Source organism: Panthera tigris, chromosome D2 (genome assembly GCF_018350195.1).
Source record: "Panthera tigris isolate Pti1 chromosome D2, P.tigris_Pti1_mat1.1, whole genome shotgun sequence".
NCBI lineage: Eukaryota > Metazoa > Chordata > Mammalia > Carnivora > Felidae > Panthera > Panthera tigris.
Window position 1 is genome coordinate 52,479,401 of NC_056670.1, and position 22,934 is coordinate 52,502,334.

Genomic DNA, 22,934 nt, shown 5'->3' on the forward strand with positions numbered 1-22,934 from the left:
TCTGTAATGTTTTTTAGGAAAACTCAGATATTAATGAGGAGAGAGAATGCTTGCTGGCATTCTTTTATCAGAGAAGCTTTCATGTAAAGTGAGAAGGTCTTTTTTGTGAGATAAAAGTCTTTTGTCTTCAAAATAACTAATACTGGAATTGTCTTCAATGTAACTAAACAAGCTATGTTACTAGTATTAAAAATTTTCAAGTAAAAAAATTGTTGAAAAAAATTTTTGAAGTATTTTTCAGTTTTAGAGTATTTTTTAGTTTTTAAAGAGATGAGATTCCTTCTATGGAAAAAAATTATTAGACATGAACAGACATTCCTGCATCATCGTCATTTTGCTACTTAGAACACTTTACCTGTTGTCTGCATATAAAGCTGACTTTTTATGTGTCTGCCCATTATTGCTTTTAGCTAGAGGTAGGATTTTTATAAGCATGTTCTGTAACAAAGGAGAATTTTTGAAATATGTTGACAGCCATGGAATTGGTATAGTTTCAAAATGCTTCTATAATCATTCACCTAAGGCTAAATAGAGTCAGAAAAATTTTCTTGATTGAAGTATATTACTACTCTTGAACTTTTTCTGGGATAACCATTCTAAATTTATTGTAATTAAGGATTACAGTGATTAAACGGTAGATTAGAAGATTAAAATTATTAAAATATTTGTGGTAATGGGTGTGGAGAGCATTCTTAGTAGTGGAAATTGAAGGCCATAAATAGCCTTCATTTGAAATGATTATGTGTAAATATTATAATACATTTGTAATGAGTAGAAATTAATTTAGTGGCTAAATCCTTGTATATTTCACAATTTGTTTTTATTCTTTTTTTTTAAATAGTGTTTGCCAGCTCTGAGCCCGTGCCAGGATTCCAGGGGGATACCCTGCAGCTAGCATTCATTGACCTCAGACAAGTAAGATGTAATAATGTAGTTCTCACTTATTGCCATCAACTGTTGTCTTTTTTTTTTTCTAATGCTACAGGAATGCTTGCTCTTTTGCCTTGAAACAACCTTTCTTTGAAAAATTGCTTCTTTGATAACTATGAGTTTGGCCCTTCTCTCTGAACTTCTATTTCTATTTGGTGTCTCAACCTCATGGAGCATTCTCATTGGTGAATATCTAACTTGGTCATTACCTTCTAAGCACATGACTAAATAACTTTATACTTTGGTGTAATGACACTTGAAATTTGAGTTCTTTGTTTTTTTTTTAATGTTTATATATTTATTTTGAGAGCGGGAAAGTGCATGTGTGTGAGGCAGGGAAGATGTAGAGGGAGGGGGAGAAAGAGAATCCCAAGCAGGCTCCACACTCAGCATGATCTTGATCACAGCCTGAGCTGCTGTCAAGAGTCAGATGCTCAACTGACTGAGCCACCCAGGCACCCCTGAAGTTTGAGTTATTTCTTAATGATTTCATGGTCCTATATGAAAATTGGTGATATAATTAGTGTCAGGACCCAAGTCAAATGTAAATTATTACAATGTAGAAAGGAGCCCCTTGCTTAATATTTTGCCAGTGATAAAGAATGCTTTTTTAAAATGTTTATTTATTTTGAGAAAGAGAGAGCACGCACACGTGCGCATGCACAAACAGAGAGAGAGGGAAAGAGAGAATCCCAAGCAGGCTCCAAGCTGTCAGTGCAGAACCAGACGTGGGGCTCGATCTCCTGAACCCATGAGATCATAACCTGAGCCGAAATCAAGAGTCAGATGCTTAACTGACTGAACCACCCACGTGCCCCAAGAATGTTTTTTTCAGTAAATTATCTGTATGCCTCCAGAAAAAAGGATAAAACTACTTTTAAAAAGGTAATTATACATTAACATAATTCTTTTCTGGTCATGTAACTCTGAGTAAGAAATATGATAATTTTTCAAAGTTTATTTAGAGAGAGAGAGAGCAGGGGTGGAGCAGAGAGGGAGGGAGAGAGAATCCCAAGCAGGCTGTGCCCCATCAGCATGGAGCCCAATGTGGGGCTCAAACTCCCAAACTGTGAGCTCGTGACCTGAACCGAAATCAAGAGTCAGATGCTTAAACCACTGAGCCACCCAGGTGCCCCAGTATAATATCTCCTAATCATTTTTAATCTCTTCTAATCATTTTACTACTCTTTGACATTTCTACACTCGTCATTTTATTTAGTTCCTATTACCCTTTATCCATGTCTCCCATATTTTTTCTTATTATTTCTTTCTTCCTCTTTCCCCCCTCCTCCTTTTTTTTTTCTTAATCTTAAGCTTAAGGAGTTTAATAGAGCTGAGAGGCACAGGAGTATGGAGGGGGGGTGGATCCAAGGTAGAGGGCTCAGGGATACAAAATTGACAACAGGAGTGACTGCTGCCCTTGACAAGAAGAACCAAATGGAGATGGAATTAAAACAAAGCCACTGTGGAGGTACCTAGCTGGCCGTGTGATTATTGATCCAGGGGTTCTGAGTTCAAGCTCCACACTGGGTATAGCGATTACTTAAAAATAAAATCTTAAAAAACAACAACAACACTGTGATTAATGTTTATTAATGGTCCCAGCCCCTTTGGGGATGGAGATGACTGGGATGGGGCCCCACCATTGATATAAATAGACTCTACCAACAGTGATGTTTAGAGCAGGACCAATTTCAGCAGTTAAAGAATTGTGATTTCAGTAAATGTTTGAGAATAGAGGTGTTTTTGCTTTAATTCCATACCAGTGTTCTATAAAGATGTATTACTATGTACTGATTATTTGGAGAGAGGTGATGTGGTTGAAATAGACACAAAAATAATATAAGGGAGAGTTTAGTTCTTGTGGAGCTTAAAACTCTTTTAGAGAAACAAAACACCCACAAACTGCTTAGGAATACTTATAGGACAGTGAGTCATGTAGATATAAATGGTATATCTTCAAGTTAGGTTTTGAAGGAAACTGAAAAAATTATTCCTGTCTCCCAATTTTATCTGTAAAGCACTGAACATATATGTTAATATTTATTTCTGTCTGCAGTCAATACTCATGTGTTATGCCACACCAGGAACAATGTTATGGATGACCTAGATCTGTAAATGGTTAGCCTTACTAAGTTGGAGAAGATAGTAGAAAATGAAGAAGGTAGACTCTGAACTTTTATTCTAGTTTACTAGAAGGTATTCTTTCTGTTGAAGGTAGGTCTATTTCTTTCAGGAATTCTGTCGCAGTCTTATTGCCCTGAATAAGATGATCTGATACAAAAAATGGAGTCCTTTAGCAAGCTGGAAATAGGCTTGGTTGTATGTTCATTTTTCAGTTAGGTTACAGCCATGTACTGGGGTTAAGTTTCCCTGTTACGAGGACATGAATATGTTCTCCAAGCTAACGAGTATGTAATTTGAGGATATCTCCCATTATATACGAATAATCTGTTCCCAGAAAATTTGAAATTTATTATGTGATACTTTCTCAGTTTTGTATGAATTTGTATGGTGTTAACTAGTTGGTAATCTCATTGAAGAGTTGTGAATAGGACCACATAGTTTTTGAAACTATGGGTAAAAATTCTGTTCTTTGATTTGTTCAGATAGGTGGTTGGCTCAGTGCAGATTAAAACTCTGATCCCAGGTACTTTCTTCCTTCAAAGACACCAAAGAAGGCCTTTTTACAACCCTATGTAAAGCATTCCCTCATGGAATTACTATTAAGGCATACTTAGAAATATTAATAAAAATCTCAAGTCTTTTGGGTTGAATTTACTTTTCATGTAGGTGCACTTACAGACATTAAGTCCTGGTTGACTCTTCCTCATTAGTGTAACTTTTTAAGAAACTTTTAAGTGAATAAAAAAAATCTATCAGAAATATTTAGAATTCTGAAATCTATTATGACACATGTAAAGCTGTTAAAGATTTATATAGAAATAACTATTTAATATAAAACACAGTTTTGGTGTGCCTGGGTGGCTCTGTCAGTTAAGCGTCCGACTCTTGATTTCAGCTCAGGTCATGATCTCACGGTTCGTGAGTTCTGCACTCTGCGCTGACAGTGTGGAGCCTGCTTGGGATTCCCTCTCTCCCTTTCTCTCTGCCCCTCCACTTGTTCTCTCTCTCTCTCTCTCTCTCTCAATAAATAAATATTAAAAAAAAAAACAACTAAAAAACCACAGTTCTAAAGTATGATATTTAGAGGCACCTGGGTGGCTCTGTCAGTTAAGCATCTGACTCTTGATTTCAGCTCAGGTCATGATCCCCTGGCTTGTGGGATCGAGCCTGACTTCTGACTCTGCGCTGGCAGCATGGAGCCTGCTTGGGGTTCTCTCCCTCTCTGCCCTTTCCCCCCTCTCTCTCTCAAAATAAATAAATAAACTTTAAAAAAGTATGATACTTAGTATGCAGTGGAAGTTACTAGTGGATAAATTTTAATGAGCTCATTTTTAATGTATTATCCTAGTTTTTAAAAGGAGGCTAAAATAATTTTCCGTGATTATTAATGTTAAAAATTAATCATGCTTTATTTTTGTACTTTTGTATCCTGAAACAAGATGCTATTAATTTTTGTCTTTAGCTGCCAGACCACTGAGACATACTTGAATTTTACGGTATTAGAAGCTTGGATTTAATAACTTGACAAAGATAGTTATTTTTCATATACATTTGTTTTTCAAATTAATCTGTAAACAGTTAAGTGGTGAAATGCCAAGTATAGGAATTGACTGAAAATAAAATTAGTCTTTGATGTTTCATATGAGGTGATAGAAGTTTTTGTATCCGATGTCAGTGTTATTTAAATAAAGATGTCTTAAAGTTTCAATAATGTTTTAATGTTCCTGACTTCATAAAGACATTTCATGGAATATTATTTTAATACCTTTTATATGAAGTACTGTATTACCAAACATAAAGAGGGTGCTAACACTTTTATTTACATTTCAGTTGGGTTTCTGCACCTTTCCTTCTTTTTTTCTAGTCTGTGATCCATTTCTGTCTTAATAGGGTGGCTGACAGTTCTTTTCAAGTATACTTAGAAAGGCAAAAGAGCCCTTTTCATAGTACTTATAAGGGGTCATGCTTCTGTTTTTTAGTTTGAATTTGATACTGCTTCATGAATTGCTGGGTATGAAAGATTAGGAAGTAGGTCCAGTGGTCAAATTTTACCTGCCCACCCGGACTTTGCCCTGAGGTCAAACTCCTGATATTTGCTGTTCTGAATAGAGGAGTTGATGACAAGTATGAGCTGATACAAGAGGAAAGTTAGAACCATATCAAAGCTGAAGGCAGGAGAATTGGGACTCAATGAGAGACTGTAGCTAAAAGATGGATCATCAGAATTGCCCTCTTTTAAAGAAAAGGAAATAGCTGACCTGTGAGTGAAAAGACTTTATCATCCTGCCAATCACATGCTTGCTAATGGAAGCCAGTTATCTCAACAACATCTTAAGGTCTTCTACCCCATAGACGATGCAGAGGACTAGTGGTACTGGGACTGCATTATATGAAGGTACTGTCTCAGTCAATTTTAGATGTGCTGTTTTAATATATGTATGTGTAAACTTTTTTTGTAAGTAGATCCTATCATCCTCCTACCCCCAGTTCTGAAATTAATTCACTGAACGAAGAACTTTGGAAACTTACACATGTCTATTTTCTATAAAGACCGTCTATTTTGTTAAATAATCTTTCAAATGGATTTCAAATGAATTGTAAAATTTTTTACAATGTATGAAAGCCTTAAAGAATTCCAGCTTTTTTTTATTATAATACTCTCTAGATGGTATACAGAATTCAGTGATCATTTTTTATAACTAATTTTTTTAAGTAATCCAACATGTGGCTTGAACTCACAACCCCAAGATCAAGAGTTGTGTACTTCTCCAACTGAGCCAGCCAGGTACCCCTATAACTCATTCTTAATACACAGAAATATTTCACTAAATATCATTAGAAAAGGAAGTGTCCCATGTAAGTGAATTTTTCAGGTAACTAAAGATTAGTTTTTAATCACCAAAACTTTTAAAATGTAGCCGATTTTGTGGGAAACTTCAAAATCTAAATCTCATCTGTATAGCTTCTTACTGAACCCAACTCTCACAGTAGACTGAGCATCCATGGCTTACTAATCCTAATACTAAAGCCTCTTTACCTGATCCTGTTTCACTTTCTGATAAATTAGACTGTAAGATATCATTGCTGCATTCAACAAATGTCTTGATAAACTTTTAGACAATATTAAGAAGTTTAGGTAGGTTGGATGGTAATGCAATTAGGTGGATTTGAAGCTAATAAAACGATCTCTTGGGGCACCTGGCTGGCCTAGTCAGTAGAGCATGTGACTTGTGATCTCAGGGTTATGAGTTCAAGCCCCACATTGGGGATAGGGCCTACTTAAAAAAATAATAATAAGTAAATAAAAATAAAACTGTCTTTTGCCTAAAGAAGTTGGCTTTGGATCATTACTACCCTTGGGCAGTATTTATTTCTCAAAGTGTCTTTCCAGGGAACACTGATTTCTCAAGATGAGAAAAAATTTCTTTAAAGGCATTTCCAGGTCAGCTAAGTTTCGGAAACATTTTATACTCTAATTCCCTCTCAAACACTTACCATGTGCGTTAGAATTGTAAGGACTGAGAAATTCTGTGGTAACCCCGCATTTCCCAAACTCATCACAGAACATCTCCCTTACTCAGTTTTGGTTGTATTACATGAAACATACTTTGGGAAATGCTTCTTTAAGCACCCTCTAGATGTCTATCTTTGACGGTTTGGAATCAATATATTTTTAAAATAATAACCCAGATAATAAATACATAGAAGAAATACGAATTATATGTATAGATGACACAAAGCTCCGAGTACCTAAGATGATAGAAGACAGAATCAAAGTGTTCTTAGTAGGCTTGAGTGATAAGTGAAAGTGAACAAAGTTAAATTTAGCAAGGAAAATATTAAATACTGTTTTTCACTTTTTTTTTTTTAGAGTAATCTCTACACCCAGCATGGGGCTCAAATTCATGATTCTGGGATCAAGAGTCGCTTGCTCTTCTGGGGCGCCTGGGTGGCTCAGTCGGTTAAGTGTCCGACTCTGGATTTGGACTCAGGTCATGATTTCATGGCTGGTGAGTTCAAGCCCTGTGTTGGGCTCTGCACTGATAGCGCAGAGCCTGCTTGGGATTCTCTCTCTTTCTTTCTCTCTGCCCCTCTCCCACTCGTGCTTGCTTGCTCTCTCTCTCTCAAAATAAATAAATATTAAAAAAAACCAGTTACATGCTCTATTGACTGAGCCAACCAGGTGCCCCCTGTATTTAATATTTTCAAATTAAATTTTTAAAAATACAAGATGTAGAAAATCTGACTTATAATATGAAAAAGGTCTGGTAGTTTTAGTTAATCTCAAATGAACCAACAGCGTGCTAGGAATTCTTAGACTGCATTAGTTAAGTGTCATATTTGGGTTAGACTACCGTGCTTTGGGGCTGTTAAGATGGTGCCTTGAGTTTTGCATAGTGATTTAGACACACATTGCAGAGATACAGAGAAAATTCCAGCTCTAGTGAGGGACCAGATACCTTGTCATAGGAAGAGCCTTTTAAAAATCTGGGAATATGTAGTCTAAAGCCTTAAAGGAAAAATCAAATATGTATTTCCTGTTAGCCTGGGTATGAGTCAGGAATTACCATTGTTTTCTTCCTATGACAGTTCTGTGTCATAAGTGACCTTATAATATTCCTTTCCCCATCTAGGATTATATCTGGTTTTCAAGTATTTGATTTTAGGCAAACTAGGGGAAAAAGGAGTAATCATTCCTCTGAAGAATCTGAATTACACAAAATATATTTGCATCTCATAACACTTTTCAAATAGATGCTTTATTGAAGTATAACATACATTCAGGCAATTCTTGAGTGTACTGTTGCTGATTTTCACAAATTGAAATAATCTCGGTAACGTCCAGATCAAGAAAGAAAACTTGAGCAGTAAGTGCCTCAAGAGACCCTTCCCCTTACTGTTCTTTCAGCCATTACCGTTCTCCCTCTCAAAGAGTAACCCCCTCATGACCTCTGACACCACAGATCAATTCAGCCAGATTTTGAACTTTGTATACATGAAATCATGTAGTATTAATTTTTTAGAAGGTTCTGCCTTCTTTTGCTCAATATGTTCGTGAAATTTATCCATGTTGTTACATGTAGTTATGGTTCCTTCATTCCCTTTGCTGTGCAGTCTGTCATCATACAAAACATACCATAATTTATACATTCTACTATTGATAGATTGCAGTTTTATTGTTACAAATTGTACTAACATGAACATTTATTTGCATGTTTTTGGGTAAACATACAGGCAAATTTCTATTAAGGTGTTTACCTGGGAGTGGAATTGCTACGTCAGGGGATATGCATATGATCAGTTACAATAGATACTGTGAAGCAGTTTTCCTAAACAAGAGTACTAGTTTATACTTCAGCCAGCAGTGTAGAAGAATTCTTACTACTCTACATCCTTGTCGTCATTTGGTATTATCTGCCTCTTCCTTTATAGCCATTCCAGTGGGTATACAGTAGTTTTACATTGTGGTTTTAATCTGCATTTTTTAAATTTGACTTATAAAATTGAATCCCTTTTCATATATTATTGTTCATTTGGGTTTTTTAAATTTATTTTCATTTATTTTGAGAGAGAGAGCAAGTAGGGGAGGGACAGAGAGAGGGGGAGACAGAATTACAGGCAGGCTCTGTGCCACCGGCGCAGAGCCTGATGCGGGGCTCAAACTCACAAACCATGAGATCATGACCTGAGCTGAAATCAAGAGTCACCCAGGCACCCCTATTACTGTTCATCTGAATATCCTCTTTTGTAAATAACCTGTGCAGGGATTTTTTTTTTTGGGGGGGGGGCCTTTTTTTTTTTTCCTATTGGATTGTCCATTTCTTACTTATTTGTAGAAGTTCTTTGTCTATTCTGAATATGAGTCCTCTGTCAAATATATGTATTGCAAATGTCTTCTGCTCTGTGATTTGTCTGTTTACTCTTATTGGTGCCTTTTGATGAAAAGAAGTTCATACTTTTAATGAAGTCCATTTTCCCCTTTATGGTTAGTGCTTATTAATGTCCTGTTTAGGAAGTCTTGCCTGTCCCTGAAATTATAAAGATATGTTTCTATTTTTTCTTCCAAAAGTTTTATTGTTTTACCATTCACATTTAGGTTTATAGTCCATCTGGAATTGATTTTTGAGCATGGTATGGAGTGGAGGCTCAAGATTCATTTTGTTCCATATGGCTATCCAATTGACCCAGCACCAATTTTTGAAAAGAACTGAATCTCCTAGCATTTTAATGTAAAGTAATTGTAAAATACAGGACTGTGAGATATAAATGATATGTGCTTCTAATGTACAAGTAAAATGGTTTCTATTGCCTTCCAGTTAACTATATGCTTATATTTCATGGTTCATGCCATTCCTCATGAGCAAATTAGTTGTAGGTTTGAGGTTTTTTAATACCAGCCTAACTATAGTCTTACCACATCAAAGGTATTTTTTAAAACAAAACAATTCTAGAGTAAGTATTCATAACAGTGCAGGCAATGTAAAAGAAAAAGCTGAATTATAAGCCCACAAGGACAAGAATCATGCCTTTTTTGTTCACTGCTGCACATCCATTGCCTAAACGCTATTCTTGGCACATAGTGAACAATCAGTACATGTTGAATAAGTGAATGCACATTTTTTAGCTATACTCAAAAGCATTTTGGGGGGTACAGAAACACCTTTATTAGGAATTGAGATATTCTATGTAAGTTGATATTCTATATAAACTTATACTTGAAAAGCAGTAAATTTTATTTTTCTATTTCAGTTGTTTTTTGAGGAGAGTATTTATAAAAATACATGATACATTTCTGTGCTTTGTCAAGTAAAACTGTAACAGACATTTCTTGATTTATCTCAGTCATCATTATGGATACTCAAATAGTAATATAAGTTATTTCTAAGAAATGTTGTCATCACTCCAAAACCAATTGCTTATTCTTTTATGGATAAAGAAATATTTTGGCCAGGAGAATTATAGGAATTTAGACAAAGGTAATATACACCTTAATTAAGTGATCAGCAATGACTGAATATAAAGCAGAATTAAATAAAGGAGCATTTATTAAACTAGTATTGTTTGGAACAATGAGTCAAGAAGAAAATAGATTAAGGCCAAATAAATTTCGGAAATCCGACATATTTTGTCCCTCTCTGTGAATTCATGATTTCATTAGCACATTAAAGGCTTTGAGAAGTCTTAGAGTAAAGGTGTTTCCCCTTTTGCCCCCAAACTTGTTTGAGTACTGAATACTTTTCACAAATGAAAATCTCTTACTGTCTTGCAAAGCAGTGTTCTACAGCACACAGTTTAACACTGAATTATGTGGACCACCATTGCATTCCTTTATAGATTCCTAGAGCTGTCTCATTAAGAGAGCTGCGATAGCAAATAGATGAGTCTTTCAATAGATAGATGAAATTTAAATATTAAAATGCAAATGATACAAAAATGATGAAAAATAGATTTTCAAGAGTAATTTGCTGTACTTCCCTTTAAAACAAAACAAAAAACATTTGGAGGATTTTATGAAGGGTGATAATTACCAGAGGATTAACGCTGCTTAGCTGCAGTAAACCAGTCAGTCAGTCATACAGAATAACTTGTTTTTAAGAAGCATGAAACGGTAACACAAGATTGCTCCTGAAGAATGAAAAGATTTAAGTGGGAAATTAAAACACCAGCTCATGTGGAGTTCAAATCCTAACAGTTGTCGGATTCCTTAGTGAATCATCAGGGCTGTTGTTACTGAGCCACAGTACGCACGCAGGAAAATAAAGGATATATTTGCTACTTTTCTTCCTTTAATACACTGTATGCGAGATGGGAACATTTTGAAGGAGAGATTATTTGATAAAATGATCAAGGTAAGTTCTATATTTTGTTTGTTGTAAAGAGCGTCCCTTAGTGTTGAAAAGGAAATATAGTTGAAGTGACTTTTTTTCCAGATTAATTGAACCTTTCCTTAAGACAGAAAATCTAATACTTGCCAAAATAAACACCTTAAAGCCAAAACTGCCACCAAAAAAAACCCCAAGAAAAATGAGTATTACTATTTAGTGGTACTAAAAATATGATGAACAAAGTTCTAAGTCCTTTAGAACTTGTAGAAATTTCTTGCCCAGATGATTTACTTTACACACTAACTTAGCTGTAAGCACCCACAGCTACAAAGCAAGAAGGGGTCAGAGACAAAAGCTACTTTGTTCAGCCGAACTTTTTAACTTGACCCCCAAGTCCCTCGCAGGCAAAGGAGGAGTTTTACACCTAAATATATTCTTACCTTCTGTTGCTTCTTTGATCCGACATAATTTAAAGAATACATTTTCAAAAGTCACTTTGTGACCCTAAGCAGGCATCTTTTTATTAAAGGTACCCACAGAAGTTTCTCTTCCTTCAGAAGAGTTCGTGGACCATTCTGAATATTAAATCAATTCTTTTTAGTTGAGTTTTCTTTTTTTAGGTAGGCTCCACGCCCATCGTGGGTCTTAAACTCACTGCCCCAAGATCAGGAGTTGGATGCTGTACCCACTGAGCCAGTCAGGCGCCTCAGTTTAGGTGGGTTTTTTTGGTTTTTGTGTTTTTTTTTAACTTTATCAGTTCCTGGAACTTGACTTTTTCTATTCATATCCTGATCCAGTATGATCTCATTTAGTTGGAACAACAGTGTAGTCTCTGCCGTTTTAAAGAGGCAACCATAAGCTTCTCCCTTTACAAATCTGTTTTCTTACTGTATATGTCATCAACACATAGGCCATTTTCTTCCCTGATGAATTGCAGAGCTGGGCTTCCCAGTACAGTGTGTGTTGCATGAGGAGACTAGGCAGCCATTCACCAGGGCTGTTCTTCATTTTCTACCACTTTGTAGAGAAATCTGTTAGGAGTGATTTGCAGCTTTGTATTGATTTTCTTTACACTCAGCCTTCAACTTCATTGACAGGAATTGGTGAAATGTAGATTGCATTGCATAAAGGCCCTTACATACCTGTGGATCAGGGATTCTAACCTGGGGACCATGGATTGATTTTAGGAGGTTCATGCAAAATTTTGTATGTATGGGGGCACCTGGGTGGCTCAGTTGGTTGAGCATCCGACTTCAGCTCAGGTCATGAACTCACAGTCTGTGAGTTTGAGCCCCACATCGGGCTCTGTGCTGACAGCTCAGATTCTGTGAGATCCTGCTTCAGATTCTGTGTCTCCCTTTCTCTCTGCCCCTCGCTTGCTCATGTTCTGTCTCTCTCTGTCTCAAAAATAAATAAAAACATTAAAAAAATTTTTTTGTTTGTATGTACATTTTTCTGAGAAGAGGGTCCAGTGTTTTCAGCACATTGTCAAAGGCATTGTATAGGACTTAACAACAGTTATTCAGCTACCACTGCTCTAGGGAAGCCAAAAGCTGTCCAGACTAAGCCAGATCACCAAGAGCTATTCTATTTTGAGATATTTCTTCATTCACTGAACAAATTATGTGAGCACCTCCTCTGGGCACTGCTATTTAAATGCTGGGGATGCAAGCGGTGAACAAGATAGGCAAAATCCTCACTGTCACAATCTCATTTTGTTGGAGGAAGATCCACAACAGTGATGATTGCTAAATAGTTTCAGATAGAATTTTAAATAGATTTCGATCCTGTGAGAACAGAACCGGTTAGTGTTAAAATCACTGGCGGTAAGGTGGACCACTTTGTATTGGGTTCTCAGGGAACACCTTTAAGGAGGTGGTATTTTAGTAGATCTGTGAATGCCGTTGAGAAATAGGAGGAAATAGCTTTCCTAGCAGAAGGAAGAAAGAGCAGATGCAAAGTCCTAAAGTGCTGCCTAGAGAGAGAAAGGATAATAGTATGGCTATAAATTAGCATGGGGAAGAAGTACACATGCAGTTGGGAAGGTTATCAGAGCCAGGTCGTATAGGGCCTTGAGGGCCTTGTGAGGTAGTTTGGGACGTTGAGTATGATGGGAAACCATTCAAGGGTTTTCAACAAATTAGTATCATACTCTGATTTACATTTTTAAAAGATTGTTCTGGCTGCTCTGAGGAAAGTAGATTGGAAATGGACAACATGAGAATCAAGAGCAGATGATCATTTTGGTAGTCTAGGCTACAGATGCTAGATTGCCGTTAACTAATTACTAATGATGTGGTTCACTATATTTCACAGTGCCTTCATGTAGACTCAGAAGTTGCTGTCTTCATTATTGGAATTAGTTGCATTTATCCTGAGTAACTAGTATTCTAGTAACCGAAATACTGTGAGTTACCTCAATATATTTCCTTTATTGTTAAAAATAGCTTCACTGCTTTATAGCTAGCTGTATAGGATAGCATCACATACATTTTGTGTACCAACATCTTCTATTCTACCTTCACTTTCTTTCGGCCCTGAGTTTTCTCGATTATTAAGTTGTGTTTATCTTGCAAGTATTTTTATAAGTTGCCCCTTAAAGCCCCTTTGGAAGAAGACAGCATGTAAATAAACATTTGTGAATGGAATGCTAAAACTGTCTGCGTTATATGTACGGATTTTCACTTCTTTCTTCATTTACTCATTCATTTATTCAGCAAATGTTTATTAAGTGCCTCCTATAGCCACCCACTGAGGAAATAGAATTGAACAGTAGACAATAAAATAAGGACTAGACCATTTGAGAGATGAGTTAGTTGGTATCAGTGAAGATAAAGTTGAAGATTAGTAGGTTCAGACAGGTATCTTGGCTAAAGGATAGAAGTTAAGGAGTGAAAAAAGAAAGCTGCTGAAGTATCCAGATGGTGTGTTGACGAGGACACTCTTGTAGGAAATCAGGAAATAGGATGGAGTCCTACTTCTCTTAATAACTATTATATGACCTTAGGAAACTGTTTCCTGAACTGTTTCAACTATATAGCTTAATGGTTTAATGAAGTGTGTGGGGAAAAGTACAGTTTACTTCTGAGAGGGATGTTTTCCATGGTGTGCTTAATCTTCATTGCTAAAATTAGTGAATTATGTGAAGCGTGTGTTGCACAGATGCCATTAATTGATTGAGTTGGCAGTTACCATCTCTGTACTTCCCACACTTCATCAGGGTGATGGTGAGGCTGGTGTACCAGATCTGCATCATGGTGAACCATGAGGAGCGTAGGTCCTTGTAACAGTATTGCCTGATAAGGGAAGTACCCTGGGCACCCCCCTCCTTGTTCTCATTATTCCCTCACTTCCACTCTTTTATACATAGTCTAATAACCCCTCTCTACCACACCCCCAAATGGTTATAAAGTTTAGGAAAGAAGTTCAGATATACTTTACCATAGAAAGATAGACAAAGCCTGATAAATACATAGGCTTGTGTTTGATTTAAAATGTACAACTTTGGAGTCTACCTAAAGGGACATGAACAAGACTTGGAGGTTATGAAAGAATTGTTTGGCCATAATTCTTATTGTGGAGACTGGGCGTCTGCCAAGACTTTACTTTGAAATTTCTGTCTTCTGTTTCTAATCTTAAGGCATCATAACATACAATTCTTTTGCCACTAGTCCAGTTTGTTCTTTTATGATGAGGAAGGAGGCACTTTTAAATAACAATTATTTCCACTATAATTAAACAAATCTTCTTTTGTTTGCATTATATTTGTTACTATATTGTATACACACTCTGCTTGCTTAAACTTGTCCCTGTGACTACTTCACAGGAACTTTGTTCAGAAGTTTTAAAGTCTTTGACTTCTTAAAGTATTAATGGGATTTGCCAAAGTTGTAGTATCCGAATGCTTGACTAGGTAGAGTAGCAGGACAACAAGCTTGTTCACACAGCTCCTCCAGCAAACGTTTTTTTTCCTTAGACAATCCTAAATTCATTTGAAGTGCCAAAGAATTAAAGGAAGATGTCTCTGGGTTTACTCTTGAATATAACAAGACCAGACATCTCACAAAATTTACCTTAAGGTCCAGATATTAGAAAAGTATGCTGCCCTTTGCAAGAGCTTAGATTATGAAGGATTAGTCTGAACCTAAATGACTTTTGCCTTTTTGTCCCTTTTTGTTCCAGTGTCCTAATTCTGGAGGTTTACAGTTTATTGCTTAACTACATATGTGATTTATGCTCATACCTTCAGTTATTGATATAACTTTTGACTGCATAGATTGTTGTGGTTGTTTTGAGGATAAAGGTTGGAGCTGTTTTGTAGTTTGGAAAATTACCCTCTAAAATAATTTTTTGAAAACCAGAAAAACAAATAAGCAGACCAACACCATAATATTTACAAAAATAATACAATGCTCATTGGTTTTCTTTTGATTTTTATTTTTAAGTAATTATAGACTCACAGAAAGTTACAAATATAGTTCCATAAGGTCCCATGTACACTTTACCCAGCTTCCCCCAAGGTGACATTTTTTTCTAAGTTTATTTATTCATTCTGAGAAAGAGAGAGTGAGCATGCATGCACACTCGAGTGGGGGAGGAGCAGAAAGAGAGAGAGACTCCCAAACAGTCTCCATTTGCACTGTCAGCACAGAGCCTGGTGTGGGGCTCAATCTCACAAACCGAGAGATCATGACCTGAGCCAATATCAAGAGTCAGATGCTTATTCAGCTGAGCCACCTAGGTGCCCTTCCATTCAGAATTATTTTTAAGAGAAGTACTTAACTTAGCAATAGGATTATAAAGAAAAGTATCAGATTTACAAGAAAAAATTATACATATAAGTGTGTATTTGGGAAAATATGGAATATTTCTTATAAATATTACATGTTGTGATTAATTTTGAGGTGCATTTTTCAGTGTGTTACACAAGGAGTAAATCTTTGTCTCCATAGATGGAGAATTATAAGTTCATGTATAATGTAAAGAGAGGCAATCCCAAATTTAATCATCAATACTCGTGGTATTTTTTTTTTTTTCACTGAGAGTGATAGGTTAAAATTTTTAGAATTGTCTACCAGCAGTAAAGAAAGGATAGTGATAGCTGGTCTTTTATAAATATTATGCATCCATTAAGTATTAGATATAAACTCCATATTGACACTGTGCAACAGGGAACGTTATTCTTCTCTCAACATTAATTCACATTTTTGCCAAACTCCTTATTATTCATTTATGAGAACTATTTTTCCTTGCAAGTGCCTGGGTGGCTCAGTTGATTTAGTGTCTGACTCTTGATTTCAGCTGAGGTCGTGATCTCTCAGTTCATGAGATTGAACTTGCTTGGGATCTTCTCTCTCCCTCTCTCTCTGCCCCTCCCCTCCCCTCCTCATTCTCTCTCTCTCTCTCTCCCTCTCTCTCTCTCTCTCTCTCTAACTAAATAAACTTAAAAAGAAGAAATTTATTTTTCCCTGATAATTGTTTTATTTATTGAATGGAAAAAATTTTTCTATTATAGATTTCTGCAAGTTGGAAGGATAGTTAATGAGAAGTTTAAATATTTAAATGCTTTGTCAGAAAAAACAGCAATAATGCACTGTTTAACATACTAATGAGTATTAAAACTAGAACCACCATATTCACTATTATGATCTTTTCACTGTATGAAACAAAATTCTCTAGACTGCCTTTGTACTATTTGCCATATCCAGCGTGAATCTACAACAGTGTTCTAAAAAACTTTACCATGCATTCTTTTTGAAAGCTGATTGGTTATACATACAAATAAAAGAAAATCTTGTGTAAATTAAACCATCCTAATCTGGTTGTTTTAAGCACTTAATTTATAAATTGAGGAAATTAGATCCTAATCCTACTTTACATATAAATTTGAACAAGACATTTAATCTCTCTGAAGCTCAGTTTCCCTTTTATAAAGTATAGAAAAGCCTGTACTTCACTGGAATGAGATGTTCAAGTGAAAAGCTGTACACAGATACAAGTAATGGTCTGAAATGGAGATAAAGAAAAATTAACAGTAGGTGATAGTGAACTTTGTATAAGACTCTTATCAGTCTCTCAGGCCCCCTTGTAGGTAATCTGTGTGTGAAAGAGCCCCGGACTCAAACAATTTGTTTTTTGATTTTTTAAAAGTTTATTTATTTATTTTGAGAGAGTGTGTGCAAGCAGGGGGGAGGGGCAGAGAGACAGGGAGAGAGAGGATCCCAAACAAAGCTCCACACTGACAGCACAGAGTGCAATGTGGGGCTCAGTCTCACAAACCGATGTGGGGCTCAGTCTCACAAACCGAGAGATCATGACCTGAGCTGAAATCAAGAGTCAGACACTTAACTGACTGAGCCACCCAGTCGCCCCATCAAACAATATTTAAAAAAAATTTTTTTTAATCAAACAATATTTATGCAGAGCTTTTCCAGTGGTTTAAATTAAAAGCTTTTTGTGTGTGTGTGCATTAATCTCTCTGCTTTTCCTTTTGTTGCAGAAAAGACACAGTCATTAAACTTCAGCTTCTCAAAGTTTTCTATGAAATATAATTTAGTTCAGTGCAACAAGCTTTTATTGAGTACCCTAAGGGAGAAGGAAGAGCTATTACCTTTGCCCTTGAAGAACTCATAACTTGGTTGGAAAGTGAAAGCAAACATACCCAAAAAACTAGGTGTATGTACATACTTCAGGCTTAGGAGTGAGACGTTAGGGGCCCGCAGAGCCACCCATCCTCACATTTAGATGGCTGAGAGAACTCAACACTGCCGATACTCAGGTAGCACTCCGAAGGGGTGCATTCCACCTCTGATATCCATAAAACCATATATTAAAAGAAATTTGGTGGGGTTTTTGGGTCAATAGTGACCTCTTAAGAGTCAAGTGGATATATAGTCATGATGAAAAGTTTTATTAATATATATTGAAAGAATGAAATTGCTGAAGGGATTATTTGATTTGAGAATTAATATTTTATAGTATTTTCCTTGAACTTCCTTCTTAGGTGTATATTACAGTGCTTAGTACTTAATAGTAAGTGACAGTTTAGTCCCTGGAGTGTTTTACATTTATAGTTCTCTCTTTCTTTGACTCTTATGTTTTCTTAAATGTCAGATCATCTTCCAGTTACCTTCAGTCTGTGATTCAGTGATTTTCATGGTCATGAAATCCTAAGGTTTGAGAATTGGAAGGCACGTAAGAAAATCTAACCAAACCTCCTACAGGTTCTCCCCTTAACCAGGCAGGGCTCTTGAGGCTGTTCCTGGTGTCTTGAGAACCTCTACATTCAAATAGAGGCTTCTTTGCCCTTTTGAAAAGCCACATGGCCGCCTTCACCACTTTTTCCTGAGACCTGGTGTCAGACACTGTCATTTCTGGCATTTCCCAACCATGCATCCCTCATTTTAGAAGATTAAAATGTTTGATTACTCAGTGAAGTTAACTACTTTCTCCCTACTCTTCCTGCTTTCTTATTCCCCTCCTTCCGGCCCTCCCTGCCTATTTCCTGTCTCATTCACTCATTGGTTTGTTTAACTCTGTATCTTTTTGCTTCTTCTAGCCCTCTTAGGATGTGCCATCTGAAGACATTCCAATGTAAACTTAGGCCCTACAGCTTCATTGCTTTGGCAGAATGTTTTCTTCCCTCCGGTCTTAGAATTGTGAGGCTCTGCTAAACCAGTAGCCCTCTCTAGTGGTAACTACGCACTCTTTTATAGGCTGCACAGTGTGAAATGAGAGAGCCTGTTCTCTTAGCCCCCATTTCCATCTGTAGACCATTGTTCTTCCACTTTTGAGTGAGAGCCTCAGCCCCTTTGAGCTTCCTTCGTTCATCTCTATCACCATTAATCTCTCACTGTTACTTTTGCAATCGGTTTATCTGTATTCACATTCATCATTTTCCTTCCTTCAGACTCCTATGATAGGTAACCATTTTATTCAGGATTCTCTCGTCTTCCTATGCCCTTGACCCCATTTTTCTATGAGACTTGTTTCATTATTCATCTGCCTTTCCTTTGCTTTATCCTTTTCATAACTACCTTAGCTTAAAAACATGTTCAAATTTTTCCTGCCTGAGAGAGAGAGTGGGTGGGGGATATCTTCTCTAGTCTCATTCTAACTGTTTCTGATCTCTTTTTTTCTCCTTTGTATACTGATTCCTTAAAAGAATTATTTATAATTGATTGTTTCCTTATTTCCTCATGTCTCACTCATTCCTGAGTCAACTGTCTGCTTTGCCACAGTGCTGAAACAGCATTCACTTAGGTCACCCAAGGAATGCCACTAGACCTTTTTAGCCCTTACCTTATTGGTTCTTTCTGTTGTGTTTGATAATGTTGATCACTTCCTCTTTAAAATTCTTTCTTATTCAGGCATATGGGTGGCTCAGTTAAGCGTTGGGCTCGGGTCATGATCTCATGGCTGTGGGATCAAGCCCTGTATCTGGCTCTGTGCTGACAGCACAGAGCCTGCTTGGGATATTCTCTCTCTCTCTCTCTCTCTCTCTCTCTCTCTCTCTCTCTCTTTCTGCCTCCCCCCCTTACTCTCTCTCAAAATAAATAAATAAACTGAAAAAAAATTAAAATTCTCTCTTCTTCAAAGGCTACTCTCTTAACGTTCTTTTTATGTCTCTGCCCCCCAAATGTTGGTGTACCTGAGGTTTCTGTACTTACAACTCTGTTCTGTATATACTCTGTCTGGGTGAACTCATCCACTCTCCATCATATCTCTGGCACAAATGCTGTGTGCCTTAGATATATATGCAGTTGCTTGATAAACATTTCCACTGGGATATGTGTCCTACATCCTATGTGACCAAAGCTGTCAACACATCATCTTCCCTCATTCTCTAATCAGATCTTTTCATGTTGTCTGTTTTGGTTGATGGCACCACTCTGCCATGCCCCCCATTCAATCATCATGTCCTAGGGATTTTTCCTCTCAAACCCATTCTCCTCTTTCCATCCTAACTACCTGCCCTATTACCTATCCATCCGCTTCTCTCTTTCCCAGCTACCTACTTGTTTATCCCAGTGTATTTCAAGGTTATCACAACAGTTTCTTAATTATTTTTCCCATCCTTAGTTTTTTTCTCCTCAAATCCATTCTTCACAGAGCTGTTGTATTTATATATGTAAGTAATGAGTCTGACCATGTGAGCTTTCTTGTTTAAAAATTTCCCAAAGTTCCTGAACAAGGCATATATGTCCTTTTGTGATCTAGCCCCTGTCCTCTTCTCTAGCCTTTTTGTACTACTCCTTTACTGATAAGTGTAAGCAACATTAAAATGTATGACAGTCCCCAGAAGCACAACTGTTTCCCATCTTTGTGCCTTTACTCATGCTGTCCCACCTGCTTGAAATACCACTGCCTCTCCCTTGATTAACTCCTTTTTAAGACTCATTTTGGGTACTACCTCAGATGCCTTCTTGGGTTTACCTCTCACCCCCAAACAAGACTGGATGCTCCAATAATAACTGTACATAACTCCAGTGTAATTTGCACCTTTGTTCATGATTATGCTTATGTGAATATCTCTTCCATTACACTAAAGAACTGCTTGAAACAAAGACTGGGTCATCATCATCATTTCCCTGCTAGTGTCAAATAGAGTGCTTGTCACATGCAAATATGACTCCTTTGTTTTACAGAACAGGAAATTGAGACCCGGAGTTTACAACTCCCTTAAATGATTAATTCAAAATGAAAGTACCTTGATTTTTTTTTTTTAACTTAGTTGGGAGGGAATTGAATAGGGCGTAGAATAAATACATTGTAAATAAACACAAATAAATAAATAATATTGGTGTCATAAGAAACAGCACTTCTTATCCAAGTGAAATATAATCGGATAAGCAAATAATATCCATAGAATATTGATTAGGTGAGACATTGGAGGGGCTTGATTTTCCCAACCAAATGGTGACGGTCTCTAACATTCTGAAGCACCATAACCAAATAGCAGATATTTAAAAATTATTCCGAAAAAAAATGCTGACTCATTTTAAGTTGTAGTGTTTGTTGGATATTTTCTTAAAATCATCGAATACTCTCTTAATATCCCAGATGCTGACTAAGAGTGAAATTCCATTCATAGGGCACCTGGCTGGCTCAGTCAACAGAGCATGCGACTCTTGATCTTGAAGTTGTGAGTTTGAACCCCGTGTCCAGTGTAGAGATTACTTAAGCAAAACTTAAAAAAATAAATTTTATTGGGGTGCCTAGGTGGCTCAGTTCATTGAGCATCAGACTCTTGATTTTGGCTCAAGTCATGATCTCATAGTTGGTGAGTTCGAGCCCTGTGTCAGGCTCTGTGCTGACAGCATGGAGCTTGCTTTAGATTCTCTCTCTCTCTTTCTCTCTCTTTCTCTCTCTCTCTCTCTCTTCCCCTCCCCGCTCCCTCTCTGTCTCTCAAAATAAGTATTTAAAAAATAAAAAGTATATTTCAATAATTCATTTCCAACTGATCTATGAATATTTAAAGAATGCTTCCAGCTTTCTTACCTGTTTATTATTCCTCTCTCCCCTTCTTTGTCCTCCTAATTATCAATAAATTTTACCCCCTCAACTGTGTTGAGGGCACTGGGCCAACTGCTGTTTTATCTGTTACAGGGAAGAAACTCTTTTGGCTTGAGTTTTTTTGGCTTGAGTTTTTTTCTGATGGCCTAATGTACATTGCTAATACAAAGTGTCGATGGAAATAATTATTTTAACAGTATGACACAGGCTGTTTTGCTTAGAAATGTCCTAATTTCCTGTTTAGGTTATCCAGAGGTCAAGTAGGGATTTCTTTTTGCACTCCTATAATACAGATTCGCATCATGCAAGCATTGTAGCACTTAGATCACAATCTGTTTAATTCCATTGGCTGCATTCATGTTCCCAAGAAGATGAGACCTCCTCCTGCTGTTTGTATTTAGTTTCTCTTTTCATATTTTAATTCTGTAACCTGTAGTTAAGGTGTGATGCCAGTAGGTCTTTACCAATAGATGTTTTTTAACTAAGTTTCATCTTAAAGTTTGTCTGTTGGCCATTTTGAGGTTCATGTGGACACCTGCATTCATCAGAGTATCACAGGGTTGTCACCGTTACCCTGTCCCAGAAATCTTTTACTAATTAAGCACTCAGGCAAGCATCAGGCCCCAAAGTAAGCCATGGCTACCTGCTGTGTATTTCTACCTTAGTGAACCAGCTTCAGGGCAGTTTGATAACTGCCCTTTTTTTCAAATTTAGTTATGCCTTGAGGCTGTGGAAAAACTGAATTTATCTGTTGAACTAAGCAGCAAGTGTTCTGACATGTTTATTGACCAAATTATTACACCTGGCAAAAGGTAATTACATATACAATCAGGTTTGGAAGTAACTGGATAATTAAGGGTTAATAAATTGGCTAGCATAAAAGAAATGCCTTTCAGATTCTACAAAAGTAAACTAAATAAATACTTTCTTAAATTGTTTGAATAAAGATTACAAAATCTTTATTTTTAAGATTTGAAAGAGAGAGACGAATGAGGATACAAGCCCCTTTAAATACAAATACTCACCAAGATAGTGTAATATTTGTCTTAAATGGAGACCACAAAGATTCTTATATTCTGTATTTCCATCATTCATAGTAGTCTAGCTAACTCTGCTTTCCTGTGGGAATCCATGGCAAAATGGTAAATCATCTGTATTTATATTCTAAGACATAAAACTGAGACCTCATCTCTAGAAAGCAGAACAAATGAGATACACATCTGAAATTCAGCTCCCCATTTCACCAAAGTGAAGTCTGGTTATGCAGTGACTGGAACTGGGTCTCCACTTTTGTCCCTGCCTACTAAGGAATTACCGTGGAAACTATTCCCCTTTTCCTCCTGAAGTGGTTGGGATTTCATGGTCTTGGTTTGTTTTATTAATTTCAAATGGCCTGAGTTCCATTTTATTTTATTTTATTTTATAGATTTTTTTTAAGTTTATTTATTTTTAAGAGACAGCGTGTGTGCAGGCACATGCATGCATGCAAGCAGAGGAGAGGCAGAGAGGGGGGAGAGAGAATCCCAAGCACACTCC

At 36.7% G+C, this 22,934-nt stretch overlaps 1 protein-coding gene across 8 annotated transcripts in view; it reads left to right on the top strand.

Moving 5' to 3' along the window:
- Nucleotides 1–22,934, top strand: part of EXOC6 (exocyst complex component 6) — a 299,891-nt gene that overhangs the window by 259,853 nt on the left and 17,104 nt on the right. For all 8 annotated transcript variants that reach the window (XM_042960757.1, XM_042960755.1, XM_007080097.3 and 5 more), the window contains one exon: nt 842–915. In XM_042960757.1, coding sequence (XP_042816691.1) covers nt 842–915 — 74 coding nt within the window. The remainder of the gene's footprint in view (nt 1–841; nt 916–22,934) is intronic.